We start from the raw sequence: 18502 nt of genomic DNA, 5'->3' as shown, positions 1-18502 counted from the left end.
TACTATACGAGATTTCTATCTGGTTTCCTCTCAGTCAGGCAATTTTAATATAAAACGAGATACCTTGTCTCCCGACATCAATATGCTTTCCTTGTTTTATCCATGTTACTTTCGCTTATTATTAATATGTACTATTCTTTTAACAGGCAATCTCTTCCTGAAATATTATACCTGCGACTCTAAGAAGCATGGATGCCCGTGGCGATCATTGTTTACCCGAAAACATCAAACAAAATCATACAAAAAATACGAATCGAAGAGAAATCATACTGTATCCGAACAACCAATAAATTTATTACAAAATAAAAGAGAAAGAGGAGATGTACAAGAAAGAGAGGGAGTTATCGAAAAACAGCTGATCAGAAAAAAAGGGCAAAAGCAAGAAGAGCGACATCTACGCAACCAGTATCGCTACCAGCAATAACAAGTGGCAGATGAAGGAGGGATAGAATAATAAGAAGAAGAAAGTGAATTATTTGGTAATATACCAATGCTAGACTATACAAGAGTACCGTTAAGATGCGCTGAAAATGACGATTCGATTGAACGACTAGCACTTAAATCGCAAACGAGCTGCGACGTTCATATTAAGGAAAGCCTAAGGAAAACATTCCGGGAAATGGAATTGCAAAATGAACATGCTCTGCTGTTGAAAGAAAATAAAAATTTGAAAGCACAAATAAAATATGTGAAATAAAAGCTCTAAAGAGCCGAAATGTCCAGAAATCAATTGCGTGAGAAGTTGAAGAGGTTAGATGTCTTGAGGTGGAAACATTTATGTAAGGTCAAAATACGCTTAAGTACGAAGAAGGAAAAGTTGAAAAAAGATGGGCTAAGAGACAGAAATTAAAAAATATACTGCAGCAAAACGATCGCTATGAAGTCAGCCCACGAAATAATCGTTTTCCGAATTCCATAGTTTCTGAAGAATCGATTTCTTCAATGATTCTAGGAGCATTCAAAGAATAACTCTTCTTTACAGCCGAGAAAGATCCGCGGTCGAAAAGACATGAAGAAGGTTTCAAACGTCAAGAGAAAAGGCGAAGAGCCGTTGGGATTTCCTCTAAGGCAGAAATATACACTTAAAGGATACAAGTCTTTGATTGCGTCATTTTGGATGGTTTTCCTTTATAGATCTATTTCTATAGAGATATACATACACATTAGATATGCCCAATATTTGTAAATATATGATTTATTTTCTTTGTTTTTGTTACTAAATCATTATATTTACATTTTGTACTATTTTTAACACTACTTTGTATGTATCATGGTTTAAAAATATAGTAGTAAATGATGAATTTCTCTTTCTAAGGCAACGTACGATTTATTAATTAGTTTCATTCCTGCGCCATTTTGTTATTCTCATACTTGTCTATCTCGGATAGAAAAATAGATATGAACTTTTCTGTAAAACCGTACGATTAAATAGGTTTCCGTAATGTGAAACCCAACAGGTTCTTGTTTATGTTAGTATACAACCAAATAGGGTAGATGCCTAACTTTCAGCTTAAATACATAGGTTCTTGTATATGCTAAATTACGACAAAGCATTTAATTTTATAGATCGTTTCGTACGTTAATTTGAGTTGAACTTAGCACTTGGCCGCATGGTGCAGCACTAGTACGGGAACAAGCAGATCCATAAGCGCGAGCACTGTTCTTAACCATGGACAACATATGTAACGGCTCGATACCATTCGCGCGATGACACGAACAGCTTATTCGCGACACAATACTGTTTGTATATTGTTACGGACGATGTTAACTCCCGACACAATATTCGTACTACAACGTCGTTAAGATGCCCTGTGACTCTGTTTTTCTGTAATTGCAATTTTTATTTTAATAAGCAAGCGCACAAGATATCTCGTCCGTGACGTAGTATGACTATGAACGATTTCTACCACAATCGTGAAATGTTTCGTTTGTAGTTGCAAAGTTGTTAAAAGCATATTAAGAAATCATAAAAAATCTACTAACAATATAAAATCTTTTTGAAAGGATTAAAAGCGGCCCTTTGTAAACTTATGAATCAGTACTGGTCAAAACTGTCGCAATTTGAGTATTTAAATCCGTACAAATCCGTACAAATTATTTAAACAGGGTGGCCAGCGCAACGGCCGCTACAAACTAATAAACACTACTGACAACCTGATAAAAAGATGTTCTCAACTAAAGTTAATTATTGATGAATTTAAAATAAATTGCATTACAAAAAGATATGAAAAAGGTTTCGGATAAAGGGTAGTGTCCAAACTGCAAAATTTGTTACCTGAATGTGCCGTTTTGGAGTTACCTTAGATCGCTAAAAGAGAAACTGAGGGTTATTTTTCACGGAAATGAACAGTTCGCTATATGCTAAATTACGACAAAGCATTTAATTTTATAGATCGTTTCGTACGTTAATTTGAGTTGAACTTAGCACTTGGCCGCATGGTGCAGCACTAGTACGGGAACAAGCAGATCCATAAGCGCGAGCACTGTTCTTAACCATGGACAACATATGTAACGGCTCGATACCATTCGCGCGATGACACGAACAGCTTATTCGCGACACAATACTGTTTGTATATTGTTACGGACGATGTTAACTCCCGACACAATATTCGTACTACAACGTCGTTAAGATGCCCTGTGACTCTGTTTTTCTGTAATTGCAATTTTTGTTTTAATAAGCAAGCGCACAAGATATCTCGTCTATGACTATGAACGATTTCTATCACAATCGTGAAATGTCTCGTTTGTAGTTGCGAAGTTGTTAAAAGCATATTAAGAAAGCATAAAAAATCTACTAACAATACAAAATCTTTTTGAAAGGATTAAAAGCGACCCTTTGTAAACTTATGAATCAGTACTGTTCAAAACTGTCGCAATTTGGGTATTTAAATCCGTACAAATTATTTAAACAGGGTGGCCAGCGCAACGGCCGCTACAAACTAATAAACACTACTGACAACCTAATAAAAAGATGTTCTCAACTAAAGTTAATTATTGATGAATTTAAAATAAATTGCATTACAAAAAAGTATGAAAAAGCTTTCGGATAAAGGGTAGTGTCCAAACTGCAAAATTTGTTACCTGAATGTGCCGTTTTGGAGGTACCTTAGATCGCTAAAGCCGAAACTGAGGGTCATTTTTCACGAAAATGAACAGTTCGGAATATTCGAACTTATTAATATTTGGTGATCAAAGGTCTTAACTGTAGAAATTCGCGTAAGATCGTGATTACATAAAGAGGCAAAATAAATGATGACACAACCAATGACAACGTTCCAAAAGCTCAAATGCGTACAGGATAATCTATGCAGTAAGTTAAAAGTACCAAATTTTCAGAAAAGGTATATCGTTGAAATCTATGAGTACGTGACACGTGACCAGATTGGCCAAAATTTTATACGCGTTATTTTCTTGAAAACCGACCCTTATTTTCGACTGCAACAACTTCAAAACCTCTCAAATATTTTTCATTAAAAAGTCTCGAGGTCACTTTTACATGTTTTCTTAAATATGCATAATTATTTCCGTCACTTGTTGTGGATAACGTTGAGACAAATTCAGGAATAACAAATCAGCTTATCTTTTTTTAATAATTTGCTTACATCATTCCGAAACGAAATACTGTTTTTTATTGAACGTGCAAAGTCATCTCGCTATTTAACTCAGGAGAAATGTCATCGATCAACACGCTCGTTTGCATTTTGCGTTCGTGTATGTATATATACACTTGTTATACACATATACAACCGTCTTATTTCTGATGACAGATCACGCGTAAAGACTCGACGTTATCATCGTGACATAATTAGCAGTATTGACTTCTGAGTTGACTAATGAGAGAATGGATACTTTGTGACTAAATGTATTATAAGAATTAAGCACACTTGTCATACACTTGTTCATAGCATGTAATTGTATTATTATCGGGCATCTAATATGCATTCTCCAATTGCATGCCACCTTCGATATAGACACGACATAGAATTCTAAATGTTCTAATTTGTTCATTAAGTTCGGATGTGTAGAAGCAAATAAACTTTGAAACACTATATAGTTCTACATTTATCTAACTTCAAAGTTCTTCGATTATGTTAATGTGTGTTTTGTAAACTGTTGATTATAAATATCCTGACAAGTATGTAAATCGTTAACATCGACATAAATAATTGTCACACTGACAAGTTTAGAATAAATTGATAGTAGGTATATACACAATTATTATAAACGAGAAATGTGATTACTATTTCAGCCACGAAGTATCACCGAATTACGTTCGTATTTAACTTACGCGCCTGTAAGAAATTATTTGATTACATTTCCAAGCAAGTTGTTTAAAAGAAGCAACTTAACCTGTTTAACCTGATACATATTGCTGAATCTATACGTATATGTCTTAATATTATCTATATTTTATTGGAACAAATTTTTAGCAGTTTTTTACGTTACAGTCGAATATCATTACGGTATTCTGATTAACTTTTATTTAAAATATCTTTTTCTTTCAGATTAAAGATGAATTTTCAGATGAAAAAATCGTGGAGGTTGTTAACGCCAAACATCTTACACATATATTTATAATAAGTTAATGGAAAAATGGATTTATCGTTTAATAAAACAATGATATTAAAATAAATTTTGAAGGGGAAGTATAAATAATATTTCATGAATGTTTCATGGTAATAAATAATTCTTTAATAATTTAACTCATGTCACACTATACATTGTTATAATCGCAATATAAAACACATTGTAGGATTCGTTCAGTGGCAGTTTTCAACAACAAACATACTCTGTCGAATCAACTTTTAGAATCAGGAAAATCGAAATTAACTAACCCTTCGCAATCTTGCTACTTAATAACGCAAACATCGCATAATATTAGTAGCTACCACTTCATCGTCAATAAGAATTAAATATTCTACAGAATGTCTCGTATTTATGTAGTACTATGTACAGTTTAGGTAACTGTAAATTAATTTTACTTTGTCAACGACAATTCATGAAATACATATTAAGATAAGTATAATTGGCGGTTAATACGAAAAGTGATTCTTTTATGCTAGGTTCTTTTTCCGAAATGGTCTACGAAGGGTAGATATATCGACAGTTTAAAAGCATATCTCTAATATAGAGACAATGAACAAGAATTCCTATATTAATTTATACAGGGTGTTCCATCGAAAGGTTATTAGTTATACGGAAAAATGCAGAAAGAGTTTCAAACGATGCAATTCTTTTTAATAATTTTATCTAAAGAGGCACAGTTTTGGAAACATCCCGTATAATATTTTACATTAGAAAAATTGTGTTTGCTTTGAAATGGTCGCCGATTCTTACTTTAGAAAAATATATCAATTATGTTTTTGAGTAACAATCGACATTCAAATCGCATTTCCTATTATTCGTACATATACAAATTCATTTTACATACATTCACACATACGCGCGCGCACGCGTACCATATACATTCAGAGAAACTCGCTAATAAACGAAAATTAAATTAATTTAGCGTTTGATTCTTCTGCAAAGTTCAACTCTTCGTTTCAAATATTACTATTTTATAGATCGTCTCATTTTACATGCAACAAGGGTATCATCTCTAGTATTATATTCAATAATACATTAATAAGTCATAATATCGAAAATGACGTTACTCTTATTACTGCTAATTACCCTTTGAATATTGCAGCATACATTGCATTCTATTAAAAGCTTCAAGTTCGCGGTAAGAAATCATAGTAGATTACTTTATCACGATAGAAAAGCAATTTGCAAATCAATGGTATATTCATTGGCAATGAACTGTTTTAGAATTCTAGTACTATTGAAGAACGAAGAGTCAAATCAACGCTTTTTAAAATCTAATACTGCCTTACGATTTCTTCATTGAAGCCGACTTAATATCATTCTTGCTATTCTTAATCAGTTTTAAGTTTGAAACAATGATTTCCAGGTTTCCAAAAGTCTACAAGTTTGCCACTACTAAGGAACGCTGTCAATCATTGTTCAAAAAATATCAAAACCGACCGAGTTCTATGTATATACAATTTAATAATCAATGTCTGAAAAATCTGTAAGACATTTTCAAAGCATTAAAAAGGCTATCATAATTACAAGAATATGGTTCTTAAATTATAACAGGTTGGTTACAGTTGGTTACAATATTATAATAAAATTATCAAATTTAATTCATCTTCCTAATACGTCTTTTTTAATGCTCCAAAAACTACTTATCAAGACTTACGATCAAATGGAGTTTCAGATCCAAGAGAAACTTAAAAACAAATAGTTTTATCGATTACTTATGAAGAGGAATCATCAAAGACTGATTGGTCCGAGCAGGGTATGTAAATGGTACCCTGTCTTTCAAGAAAATTTTATATAAGGAGAAACTCGGTCGAATAATCAATCTTACAATATTATGCTCTTTACTGACTATGAACAAAATTATACGCTTTCATCTAACTTTCGAATTCGTTGATTATTTCAACAATTCAATTTCATGAACCCTTTTAATAAAATAATAGGACCTGTTTTTAATTGTTTAATTTATAAAAGTGTAAGATCTAGTATCTCACTAGTTAAACTCTATATTTCATATTACTCCACAAATTCTGATATAAATCGTCTTAAAATGTATAAAAATAATATTTTGGAGTTTTTCTGACTTTTGGAACTAATACAATAAAATTTCTATTACTTTATATTGTACTATAAAGCTGAAATAAGATATTTGAATTAAACTATTTTATTAAATATTTTTATTTGTTGCTACAAATTAATAGAAATTGAGAAAGGAATTTTACTGGAATACATTTAAATTTATCAGTTCATAAATATTCGTCTTATATATTTATCTAAAATTAATTTATTAATTCATTTAGTACATAAATTTAAAAATTGTATGAAATACTGACAAAGAAAATCCAGAAATCAGAAAAACGTTATGCATCATTTTTCAGAGACTGTATGGATATTCTGCTAGATAATTTCTAATTAATGGTGGCAAGTGTTCTGTGGGTAATTTGTTCCTATTAACAACTAACCTGGCCAAATGACTAAGAGACCTAACTTCTTTAACTAAAGGCTTCGTCAAATAAATTTCACTATACAGTTGTCCACTATAATCTACCCAAACTTCCTTTCTATGTTCATCAACACTTTTTGAATATTCCACGTAATATTCCAACATCTTAATTGGACAATCAAAAAGAGGAATCGCAAAGGCAAGCCTAGGTTCAGCATCTAGTCGAAACTGTCCCACAAAATAGTGAACTCTAACAGAGGTAGGTCCTCTAGCAGTCTGTACAGACACAGCAAACATATATCTGCTATCTGAACTATCTCTCATCAGCCATCTGCCAATCGCAGCATTTTTTAATAAATTTTCACTCTGTTGCCAACTAAGACCTTCGTGATACCAACCACAAGTTTGTAAAAGTCTTTTAACTTCGCTCAGTCTAGCTGCATCCCTGTTCATCATATAATTGTCAAAACTCCAGGGACATGGCATTAACCAAGAGACTGGTGTAGTTGGAGTTCTGTCTCTTCCTTCATCAAAATTTTCTTCGTTATTCTGAGTCTCATTTTTCTGCACTAAACCTCCACCATTAAAATTGTTTCTAGTTCTTGAAGTTATACCTGCCAAAGATTCAGGCGAATTTGTAGTAGTTGCAGTTATATTTACTGTACATTGTCCTAAACTTGCAGGAAGCTGTACAGTTGCATTTACTTGAATCTGTACTCCTGGATTAGAATTTAAAACCATGGAGTTACGATTTTCAGAAACTTGAAAATTATTTGATTTAACATGATAAAGTTTCTGAACATTATTACAACAACAATTAAAATTTCGATCTTGATCTAATTCTTGACCATCTCCTTTCGAACTTTTAGCTTGTTGAAATTGCATGACTGGCACATTAGTCACTTGAAAATTTGAAAAAACTGATTTTGCTTCACAATTTTCAAATGAAGTTCCCTCTTCTGCTTTTTGCGGTAGGATATTTCTTCGAGTCCCTGGTAATTCCTGACAACCACTTGGAGGTATTAAAAACATCCTTTTATCATGAGTCACACTTTCTTGTTGATTCCTCTGTTCATGAAATACAGTAGAGACTTCTTGATTTTCAGTTGATAATGTCTTTTGCACGAAACATCCACCACCAGACAATTTTGGACGGATTTCCATATGTGGTGTTTGCATAAGAGTTCCAGAATCTGTACTCTGAATTAAACAGCCTCCAGATTGTATACTTGGTGTTGTGATTGTTACACTTCCTCCAGTTAAATCGCAACTTGTGGTGATTTGACACCCAGAACCATTTTTTTGAATTTCTTCATTAATTAATGGAAATCCAAGAACTTGTGTATTTTTTTCAAATTTTTGGAGGAAACCTTCCTTTTGTTTATCGATTCTTGGCTTTTCCAAATCAAGTGTCATTGATGGAAAGTTGAAGGAATTGATAACAGGTTGTATAATAGTTGGTGCATTTATAAAACAACCACCACCACTATTATAGCCTTCAGGAACTAGCAGGCCACCATAATAACAGGTTGTTGGATGAATTAGAGTATTATCTTTGTCCATATTTTGAGCTCTGCAACAACCTGGAGCTGGAAATCGGTGACGACAGTTTGGGCACATTACCGTCAACATTTTTTGTAAAACTACTTTGTTTTCAGCATAACAGTCTTGTATCTGTAAACAGAAAAGACAAAGATCATTTTAATATTTTGATGATATAGCACGTACAGTATAAAAATATTCTAAAATATAAAACATATAAAATATTATAAATATTCAATCTGAATATATAATAAATATTTCTTTAATAACATTTGATTTATAATTATTAAATTATACAAAAGTCAGATTTAATAATAGTAAAAATCAATTTAAAATACGATAAAAACAAATTATTATAATTAGCAAAATACATATAATTATTTACTAATATTATTTGAGCGAAATCATCTAGATTTAAGGTATATTACTATACATTAAAAAAGCTATTACTTCTTACAATTAGCCAAATAAAATGGATCACACTTCCAATAAAAATCTATTAATTGTAAATATATTGTACTCTTATAATATAGCTTAATATAATATTCAGAAGCACCATGTATTACTTATATAATTTTTATAGAAGTATATTTTATAAAAAATATTTAATTATTTAAATTAATAGGATAAAAATGTTAATATGAATATAAATAAAAAAATATTAGAAGAAAATAAAGCAAATTGTCTTAAAATGCATTAAAATTTTTATAAAACTATACGGCAATGCTTTATAATCATTTGCTATACGCGATTATTTATAAGTGACTGGCATAATTTACGTAATTGACCGCATTGCGTAAGATATTTTCCATGAAAATCTGTTCCAACTAAAAATACTAACATGCCTCAGTAATTTTGTTTTTGTCTTCATTTTACTTCAACGCAGTAAATCTTGACTATATTAAATTTTAAATAGTATCTTGAACCTTGGCTCTCGACGTTTTTTATTTACATGCTAATTTTATTTCAGCCTGATTAATTAATTTAAATTATTAATTTTTAGGTTACGATGCTATTGCATACATGATTAAGTAAATTTAAACGTATCTCCAATGAGTCATAACTTACATAAAAAAAATAATTTGTTTTTAATTATAGAGCTATTTCATTCTACAAAGTTCTAGAGTCTTTTACAATCGAAATTTGATCCCTTTTAACAGTGAAAAAAGGAAGAAGAGGAAGAAAAAGATTACGTTTCTTTAATTCCACCTTACTTTATTAGCACATTATAATCAAGTCATAAAATAATTATACACCACTTGCAGCTGTTTCTTGTTCTAAGAATAAAACGTTTCACGTTCAACCCGTGTTCTTGCAAGGTTGATCAACAGATGTAAAAAAAAAACAGTGAATAATTGTACATTGCGTAGTAAACAAAGGAATTCGAACGGAATCAGATTATTCTCATTCTTCTGGATCTTCTTAATTACTAATATTTTAAACATTGCGTGGAAATCGTTTCTAAGATTGACGAATTTGTCCATGAGAGAAAAAGAAAATGAAATTTCTATAAAAACGATAAAATTACACAATCCCGTTAATCGGTAATTTCTGTTCACTTCGTCAGGGATGAATGCATCTCTGTTACCATTCGATCAATACACACGATCGTAACGTCGTTATAAAATCAAACAAAGTACCAAGAAATAGTCGTGAAACGCAAAATGAGGAATATAAAGAATTTGTCTAATGAATTTAAATCGATTTCTCATGCATATCCCCCTACCAACAGATCGGTCGAGTCACTCGTTGACATAAGAGTCCGTTAACCTTGTCAGTGTCTCACTGAGGTTATTTAAATAATCGACGAAACGTCAGGCGCAACTTCCACGTACGGCTTTACGATTCATAGTTTTAAGACCAGGTGTCGCATTCTCCCGTGATCCCGGCAGGAATAGAGACGCATCTTTCGACATCGTTCGCGCGCACCGCAGCTGCCTTCTTTTCCCATTGTGTTTTAATGGGCCACGTGGCAGAGAGATGTCCGAGTGTTAGTAAAGCGGCACGGAGCCGCTTTTCCACGAACGTGTCGCAACGCTAGAAGGCCAAGCCCCCATTTAGAAGTTGTTCTTGGCCTCTCCAACTCCCCACCACTGCACACCCTCTCTTTGCCCCACTACTGGCGCCGACCAACTGACAATATCCCTCTCCTCTCCTAACCTCGCAACGACACTACTGGTTTCCCTATATCAATCATATTCGGAGCTTTTACCAAATATTTGCTCGTTTCGTGCGAGATAAACTTCATGTTTGCAATTTAAAACAAACCTTGAATGATAATAACAACATACGCGTCGGTATTTGATTAAATTTGAAAAGCAAACACACAAGATCGCTAGGAATATTTTCAATTTTCAAATATCACCAACTGCGGTATTCGAGCTTGAACAAGCGTTTAATCGAAATACCACTAAATAGCATTGTACTAATAGCCGCTGTTCTCTTTTTGTTCTCCATTTGTATCAAGAAAATGAGAATTATTCGCGTGCTAATGGTTCGATTATTCCGTGCCTCTTACGCTGGCTTCAAAATAGCCGATCGTTTCTTAAAAACACAGATATCTACGAACAATATCGATGAACGTTATAGCGAGCGTCGTAAACGCCGCGAAAAAAGAATCAATGTTTTTCTTGTAACGCAATATTCCAGCGAACAGAACACTTTCGCCAGAATCGTCGTGTCACGATTAACAAACCTGCAGTTACAATAAATATTCATCGTTGCGAATAAAAGGAACGAGTGCCAGTGCCGATTTCGAGAAACGATTTCACATCACGTCATCGACGAATTGGTATTATCCGGAACCCCATAATCGGTTCCACCAAAAGGCTCTTCACATGTTTACAACCCCTTTTTACGCGTCATCGATAAGTCAGGTTACAATGTGCTATCGGTATCGGCAAAGGTAATTACCGAGATAACATTTTCCACGAATGCACAATTCTAGATACAAAATCAATCAAATATAATATACCTATAATGCATCTTGGGGAATAATAAGAAATATAAGTATGTGCACGTGCGTGTTATCTATCAAACATGATATTAAAATTACTTCTTTCATTTATTTAAGATACTAGCGAGATATTTCAATAATATCATATATTGCTTTCTACAAATAAAGATTCATTTTTTTTTTTTTTTTTTTTTACCAAGAAATGTTATTGTCTTCGAATTATTTTCGAATGTTGTAAGTAGAATCGTTCGAAATTCTAATACAAATCTTTTTTACACCGTTTAACATGAATATGACAAATATTTCAAGAACGTACCTAGTTCTATTTTTATTTTTTAAACAATGACACCAAATGTTTAGAAACATTTTCACTTGAATTTTATCTAATCTTTGCCTATTTCTGGAAAACCTACATAGCAATTCGAGCTTTTAGTTTTATCAAACTTTCAATTTACAGTTTGCCCAAATATTTTCCACGATTACAGGTTGTCAAGTAGATATATGGAATGATCAAACAATTATTCTGTTTCATGACGCAAACTCACTTCCTTATCGAGTATTCCTTGAAGTAATAGTCGTCAATTGATGACACGTACACGATATCGAAATTATGTGGTATTGAAATATATGTACAGTACTTTTATGAAAGCCCCTACTACGCATTCAAGCGTTGTCGTTCGCAACTTATTTTGGAATTCTAAGATTCCATGCTATTTTCCCGAAGAATGTTAATTAAAAAATCACTTCTCTTGAATCGCTTATCGTCGCTTAAATCGCTTCCTTTTTCCCCCTTTTTTAATTTTTTCTACGTAGCTTATAACGTAGCTTTGTTCGCTCGCGTGAGAAATTATTTCTCCACAATATTCGTTTCTCTCGCGAAATAATCTTTCGATCGTGGAATTTTTAAGCGATGTACGTTTCTTAAGAAAGAAGGGGAAAAAGAAGCAAGAAAGAATACAAATTTGTTCAAAGTGAAAACAAGATCTTATCTATCAATTAGTACCTATTACGCAGATTTGCTCCAGGTAACGTATAATTACATAAGATGTTATATGCGTTTAGCGAAGCAATTTAAAGCTACTTTTCCTCAAGAATAATAATCAAAGAATGGAAAGCCGCAACACTGATATTTTATCTGACCGAACGAAGAAATCTATGTAAAGAATAATTAGGGCTCGTAATATTTCAACAGAGCGACAGTAATTAAAATTATGAATTTCCGCTTTCTCAAATTCCATCGTTCAAATTCTATTTTGTAATATTTACTTATTTATAATATTTATCAATTATACTTATCTATAATAAGTATTAACTTATTATAAATAATCAACCATGTCACTACGCCACGTCAGAAAAATTACTGAAAATTCTCAACGCGAGAATTGATTGTAATTTTAATAAATAAAATAAAAAAAAATTCTATTTTAATTTTTATCAATATAACGTACAGTACTTTCGAGAAGAAAAATAATATGCCAAATTTGTGTAGATTTTCTTAATATCCGCCAGTAAGAAGAAGGCGACCTTTAAACGAAACTACACACACTTTGGAACATAATGAAGCTATATTTTTTTCTACGCTATTCTCCTGCCGAAGATTATCAAAGTACTTTGTACTTGAAAATATCTAATTTGAAAGATATTTCAATGTTAATTAGATCAAATCGAGTGTACGAAAAACAAGGAAAACAAACACAGAAACGCTGAATTATCTTTCCTCGTCCTTCGTACGATAAGTTTTGCAAGATTAAAGCACTTTTAATTAAACTAATCGTTTCTCGGCCCAAGTATCTTAAGGCTATTTTTCTAGAAAATTAAAAAGTGCATCGAACGATGCATAGTCCCGTTTAAAAAAGCAAAGGTCACCTTGAGACCGCGAACGCACATCCACCTAGATGAGATTTGTGACCATCGCGAAGCGCGCCCCCCTCGAAACAAAGCGAGTTTCGTTTGAAACACTATTTCCAGTAAATGTATAATTTAGCAGATGTTTCGCACGGATCGATTAGAATGAGACAGCCTGTATTTGAAACGCACATAAGTGTGAAATACACATACAAATAGTTGTTTAAGTGTATGAATAACGAGTTTGATAGTAGACGTGTAATTACGTGTTCTTAGAATATGCGCAAAAAACACTGAACTCTAGTTTAAAAGGTTTCGGGAAAAAATGTATTTCAATATTCATAGAGTACATATTATGATTTTTTATTTATGTCTATTTTAATTTACTGCCTCAATAACATCGAGTTCTCCTCGGTACTGCTTTACAGTTTACATACATGCTTCTTGTATTTATATGTTCAATGATTGTTATATCACATTCATTTGCATCTAGTACAATAGCACTGCACATTTCGTTCCACCTATAATTTCAAAGATTTCCTTCGTTTCTAATGAAATCCTGGCGGATTATTTTTATAAAGTTCCGAGTATTTAAATAGAAAAAAAAGAAAGAAGAAAAATAAAAAAAAAAGTAATAACATAAGAATCGAATTTGTGGATTCTGTAAAACAGAAATACGGCCATGTTTTGTTCATTAATTTCGATTTTTTACTATTCACAGTAGCCCTGATCTTTATTCTTCCTCGACCATCTGTTCTCTCCTGTCGTTGGAATGCTAAGGGGAGTGGAAACGGCCGACGGAGAGAGAAGGAGAGAAAAATCTTTCTTCGAGCAACGAGGACTTCGCAGAATCGGACGTCGTAGTTTTATTTGAGGAAACAGAACGAGACTCTGATGGAGGGCCACGAAATTAGAAGAAATCTAAGAGAATATATTTTTTGTCCTATCACGAAGATTTAGGACGTAAAAATGCACCAGCAGAAATATTTATAAGGAGAAATAATTTCTTTCTTTTTCCCTTGTCATTCTCACTTATTAACACATACCTGTTTATTACCACGACATTTATCATTTCTGTAGTTACCGTTTTATCGTTCGAACGTACATGTTCCAAATATGTGCGAACGAATTAGTTAAAGATATAAGTAGATTACGTTGCACAATATGCATAATAATAATTCGTTATTTGCGGTTTTCAATGTAAACGTAACCGGTGACTGTGTAATAAAGAATGTACAAGACAAAATTGCTTAAAAGAGGTTAGGAAATACACATCGTTGTACACGGCCGACGTTGGTTAAAAAGAAAGTCAGTATAATAAAGGAAAATTGAAATAATAAAGAAGTGGCAATAAAAAATTAAAGGATAAACGAATAAACACTAAGAAACGATTATTACGTTCACGTGTGTAAGGATAAACGAAGAATGGTGGAGTGCATAAATTTGGCGAAGAAAAAGCAACGAACGAGTTTTACGATGCACGTTCGAAGTCATAAGGTGGTTCGAAGGCATCATAAATCGAGAGAAGGGTTTGGGATCTACCCTGTTTTCAAGGGGTCTGGCTAGAAATTCGTCTTCTTGGAAAACGACGAACTGGGCTGATGACCTATACGCCGGCGAAATACAGTTCGTCGTAGCGAATGCTAATTTTACTGGTCAACTTCATCGATGCCTCTACGGTCCTTTCGTTATACAGCGCTTTTCAGAAACGGCGGCCGACGTTCGCGATATCACATTGTAATTTATTTCTTAATTTTTTTTTTTTTATCTTTAAGTAATTATTTACGAACTACAGATAGTTGAATTGGGAACGTAAAATATTCCATATGCAGCACCGAAAGAACGTAAATGTACAGGATGAGAAAGTTTTAGTTCGTTTCCTTTTTTTTTTTTTTATTAATAAACATTTTCTATGCTTTCAAGTAATAAACAAAGTCAATCTTTTTTTTCAAATCACAATCTCGGAACAATTTTAATTTTCAAAATCTTACTAGTTTTATATGCACCAGTGGGAATTTGAATTTCTAAATGATGAGAGTAAAAGACGATTCTAGGGAATTTTGCAGCTAATTGAGTAATCACCATTTATGAATGATACTGTAGCTGGCCTCGTTATCGGCAAGATTTCCAGCAAGTATAAATGAGAAGAGGTTCCTCGAATGAGTGGCAACACGGATTTTATCACTTACAGATAAGCGTGAATTTTATTTTACAAGCCTTCGCGGAAATAAACCTGCTTCCGTGAAAGAATCGGCTTTTGTTGTTGCAAGTATTTAGAGCATTACCCTCAGGCTATTAATCAATTAATAATTTCTTTTTCCTCCGAACTAATTGGAATTTTGCATAAGACCATTTTAAAGCAACCATTACAAGAATTATCGTTCTAACGACGAAATTACGTTGCAAACTATTCACACGAAGTACGAAATTTGCAAAACATGAAGCAACAAATGTAAAATTATTATTCCATTTCTTACACCGCGAATTTGTTAAATACTAACGTTAGCAATGTTATCTGAATGCGCAGTGTCTTCAACAGGCCAGTAAAACGATTTTACAATGATAAATTATAAATATTAAAACATCGCATGTGGTCGAATTTTTATTACAAACTGGTTCATTTCCTAACCTCTTACTGCTAGAACATCCGTGCAACGCGTTGATAAAACACGAATTCTCCTATTTGCTGCGATTTTCTGTATTCCTTTTCCCCCGTTTGTTCGAGTCATTTTCTCCGCGAAAGGAGGCCGAAAGGAACAAAAACTGATGGGAAATGCCATTCGTCTTATCGGCTAATAAAGCTTGCGATAAATTTGTCAATTTTCTATGTTAAGCAGAACGAAATACTCCGGATTTCGACTAAAAGAGCGTTAATAGTGCCCGGAGCAAACAATGAACTTGTAAGGAAAGACTGAAAACGTACAGCAAAGTTTCAGCCGCGGACCGCATTAAAATTCATAGGCTGACAGTTAAAACGGATGTAAATGTATCCAGAACGATGCTGGAAGGTGAAAAAATTAGCATGGAACGGTCGAGTTCTCGGTAAACGAGCGATAGAAATTGTAGAACGTCTAAAAGCGTAACTTACTGGAATATTTTAGTAATTCGGTGACAGCGAAGAAGAAGAAATCCCCCACGAAACTTTCTCCGAAAAGGCACTTCCACTTTCACCTCGCGTCTCTCGAAAATAAACCCGTAGCACTGCTAAAAATATTTCTCGTTCAATGCACGCGATAGAAACTGGCGAATTCTTCCGATTGCCCTTAAGGATCGGTAACAGCGAAATATTCGATAGAATTTCGATAATAAATAATACAGTTGTCTGGCGAATACGCGGTGTCTACTTTTCAAAGATTGCCGAAGCCTAATGCCGAGAACATCTACCAGACCAACCGACCCAACGTAAAAGTCGGGATAGCACTGGCGCTGCTACTCACTGAATGAATCTATAATTGCTTTTGTACAGCAACATGGTGGGGGCGAGCACGTGATCCAGGGCCGAGTGGTGGGGCAGATCGTGGAAGACTCGTCGAGGGAGCATTAAGAACTCTATTTTAGCGATGGCTACGATACGGAAACGACTAACGAACCAATCCATTCAAACTTCGACTAATAACTTGCGAATGACGCGGAATTTCAGCCTGCGTTTTGGTATCGTAACAGGCCGTCGTTCGACTATTCCGCGAACGAAATGAATGAAAAAGGTAAGGAAGAAATGACAAATATTCTTGGCCTAGACTTTCATCTTCTATGTTGTGTGTTTATCACCTTAGTTATATAAACATACAGCTACAAAAACATACAAGATCGAATAGAAGATACGTATCTAGCGAATGAATATTCTGTGTATTACGTAAAAGTAAGTTGAGCAACTGTTTCTTGGAATTTCATTTTCTTTTTTTTTTTTTTTTGTTATGCCAGTTCCTAAACTTGGACACAAACGTTGCAGAGTACGATGAAAACAAACAAATTATGAAAAAATTTATAAGAGGAGCCTCTATGTATGCTTGTTGGAATCTGATGAACGAACACACTGATTACATATGTATATTTTAGTAGTACACTATGTGCTATGTTAACGTAACACGGAGAACAGATTTACAACGAATTTCGTAGTACATGCGCAGTTGCGAATCCAGTCAGCAGGAGATCTTCCGAAGAAGGATCTTAGGAGCGTGAATTTAGTTCTTAATTGATAGAAAGCGCGAGTTCCGAATGGACTTTGAATCGTTAGTTTATTAGTAATTTATTGAATAGGGTGTTTTGAACGATGCCAATAATGAAAAGTCAGAGTTGGAATAAGGATTCAGTACTAGTACATCTAACAGGTTATTAGATATTGTAAAATACGTGGGATTCTCGATAGGTTATCCTCTACGCATAGCATAATAAACGACCAAATTTTGTCTCTCACGTTTCGCTTCGAGATACTCTGACGGTTTGTTTGTAGCCATTCCAAATACATTAACACTAATGTATTTTGTATGTGACAAGTAACGTTGCACAACGTGTAACTCGCACTATATAAGTTAACTGCTAAATCGTTTTCTTCGTAATTCTTTAAATTAGATACAATTCATAGAACCTGTTTATCGTTCCGATCATATCAATCAAATATTTTAGGATGGCATTCGTCCGAGAATAATCGTTCGCGTGTCACGCGCAATTGAACAATTTTAATTAAAACAAATTTAAAAATTCATAATAACAACAATCGTACTTAATACTTAAAGCACATTTCCATTAAATCGTTGCCAATGACAATCTTTCTAAATTAGATGCAATTCATCGAATTTGATTTGTTCATTCTATTTATAGAACATTACCAGGAAGGAAAATGTTACACGTAACAATTGTTGAACAAGTTGGATAAAAATAAATGTTAGCAAGGATTGATCGAAGCTGTCGCTATTGCATGTGCGACAGAGCACATGGCTCGCGGAAAAATGGATTCCTTTTAACTGGTTTACGTGCGATCTCGCCTCTGCTATCGCGTCATCGTTCTCGCTTACGAGTTCGTATTTCCGTGGGCCTCCCGTCGAAACGTCACGAATTCCGACGATTTGACGCCGTACACTTACGATGTTGGCTGCCAATCGATCGCCGCTGCCAGACTAGCTACCCCCTCCCCC

The 18502-nt window shown here is 33.6% G+C and overlaps 1 protein-coding gene and 3 long non-coding RNA genes across 10 annotated transcripts in view; 2 read left to right on the top strand and 2 right to left on the bottom strand.

Annotated features, from left to right (window-relative positions):
- The window catches only part of LOC112214087, a 9504-nt gene extending 8514 nt beyond the window's left edge, over nt 1-990 (bottom strand). Inside the window, exon 1 of the long non-coding RNA XR_002948015.2 lies at nt 893-990. This is a non-coding gene — a long non-coding RNA (uncharacterized LOC112214087). The remainder of the gene's footprint in view (nt 1-892) is intronic.
- Nucleotides 1-18502, top strand: part of LOC117152571 — a 23839-nt gene that overhangs the window by 2498 nt on the left and 2839 nt on the right. Inside the window, exon 2 of the long non-coding RNA XR_004462968.1 lies at nt 147-1018. This is a non-coding gene — a long non-coding RNA (uncharacterized LOC117152571). The remainder of the gene's footprint in view (nt 1-146; nt 1019-18502) is intronic.
- On the top strand, nt 3755-6465 carry LOC117152568. Of its 3 annotated transcripts, XR_004462965.1 has the most exons (3): nt 3755-4135; nt 4250-4271; nt 4506-6465. It is a non-coding gene; the product is annotated as an uncharacterized LOC117152568 (long non-coding RNA). The 3 variants fall into 3 exon arrangements; XR_004462963.1 differs by having other exon boundaries at nt 3756-4271; XR_004462964.1 differs by lacking the exon at nt 4250-4271 and having other exon boundaries at nt 3757-4135.
- LOC100745594 overlaps nt 4670-18502 on the bottom strand; it is a 32437-nt gene continuing 18604 nt past the window's right edge. The window contains exons 1-3 of one of the 5 annotated variants that reach the window (XM_024372444.2): nt 10838-11561; nt 10296-10753; nt 4670-8701 (exon numbers count right to left, since the gene is read on the bottom strand). In XM_024372444.2, coding sequence (XP_024228212.1) covers nt 6959-8701; nt 10296-10325 — 1773 coding nt within the window. In that variant the 5' untranslated portion in view covers nt 10326-10753; nt 10838-11561 and the 3' untranslated portion in view covers nt 4670-6958. Of the gene's footprint in view, nt 8702-10295; nt 11562-16458; nt 16803-18502 lie in introns of those variants that run through there. The other 4 variants (XM_033324794.1, XM_024372442.2, XM_012394151.3 and 1 more) reach the window with 4 other exon arrangements.

This window comes from Bombus impatiens, unplaced genomic scaffold, assembly GCF_000188095.3.
Source record: "Bombus impatiens unplaced genomic scaffold, BIMP_2.2 scf_0012, whole genome shotgun sequence".
Lineage (NCBI taxonomy): Eukaryota > Metazoa > Arthropoda > Insecta > Hymenoptera > Apidae > Bombus > Bombus impatiens.
The sequence above is the reverse complement of the archived record's forward strand: the minus strand, read 5'-3'. Positions and strand labels throughout refer to the sequence as shown.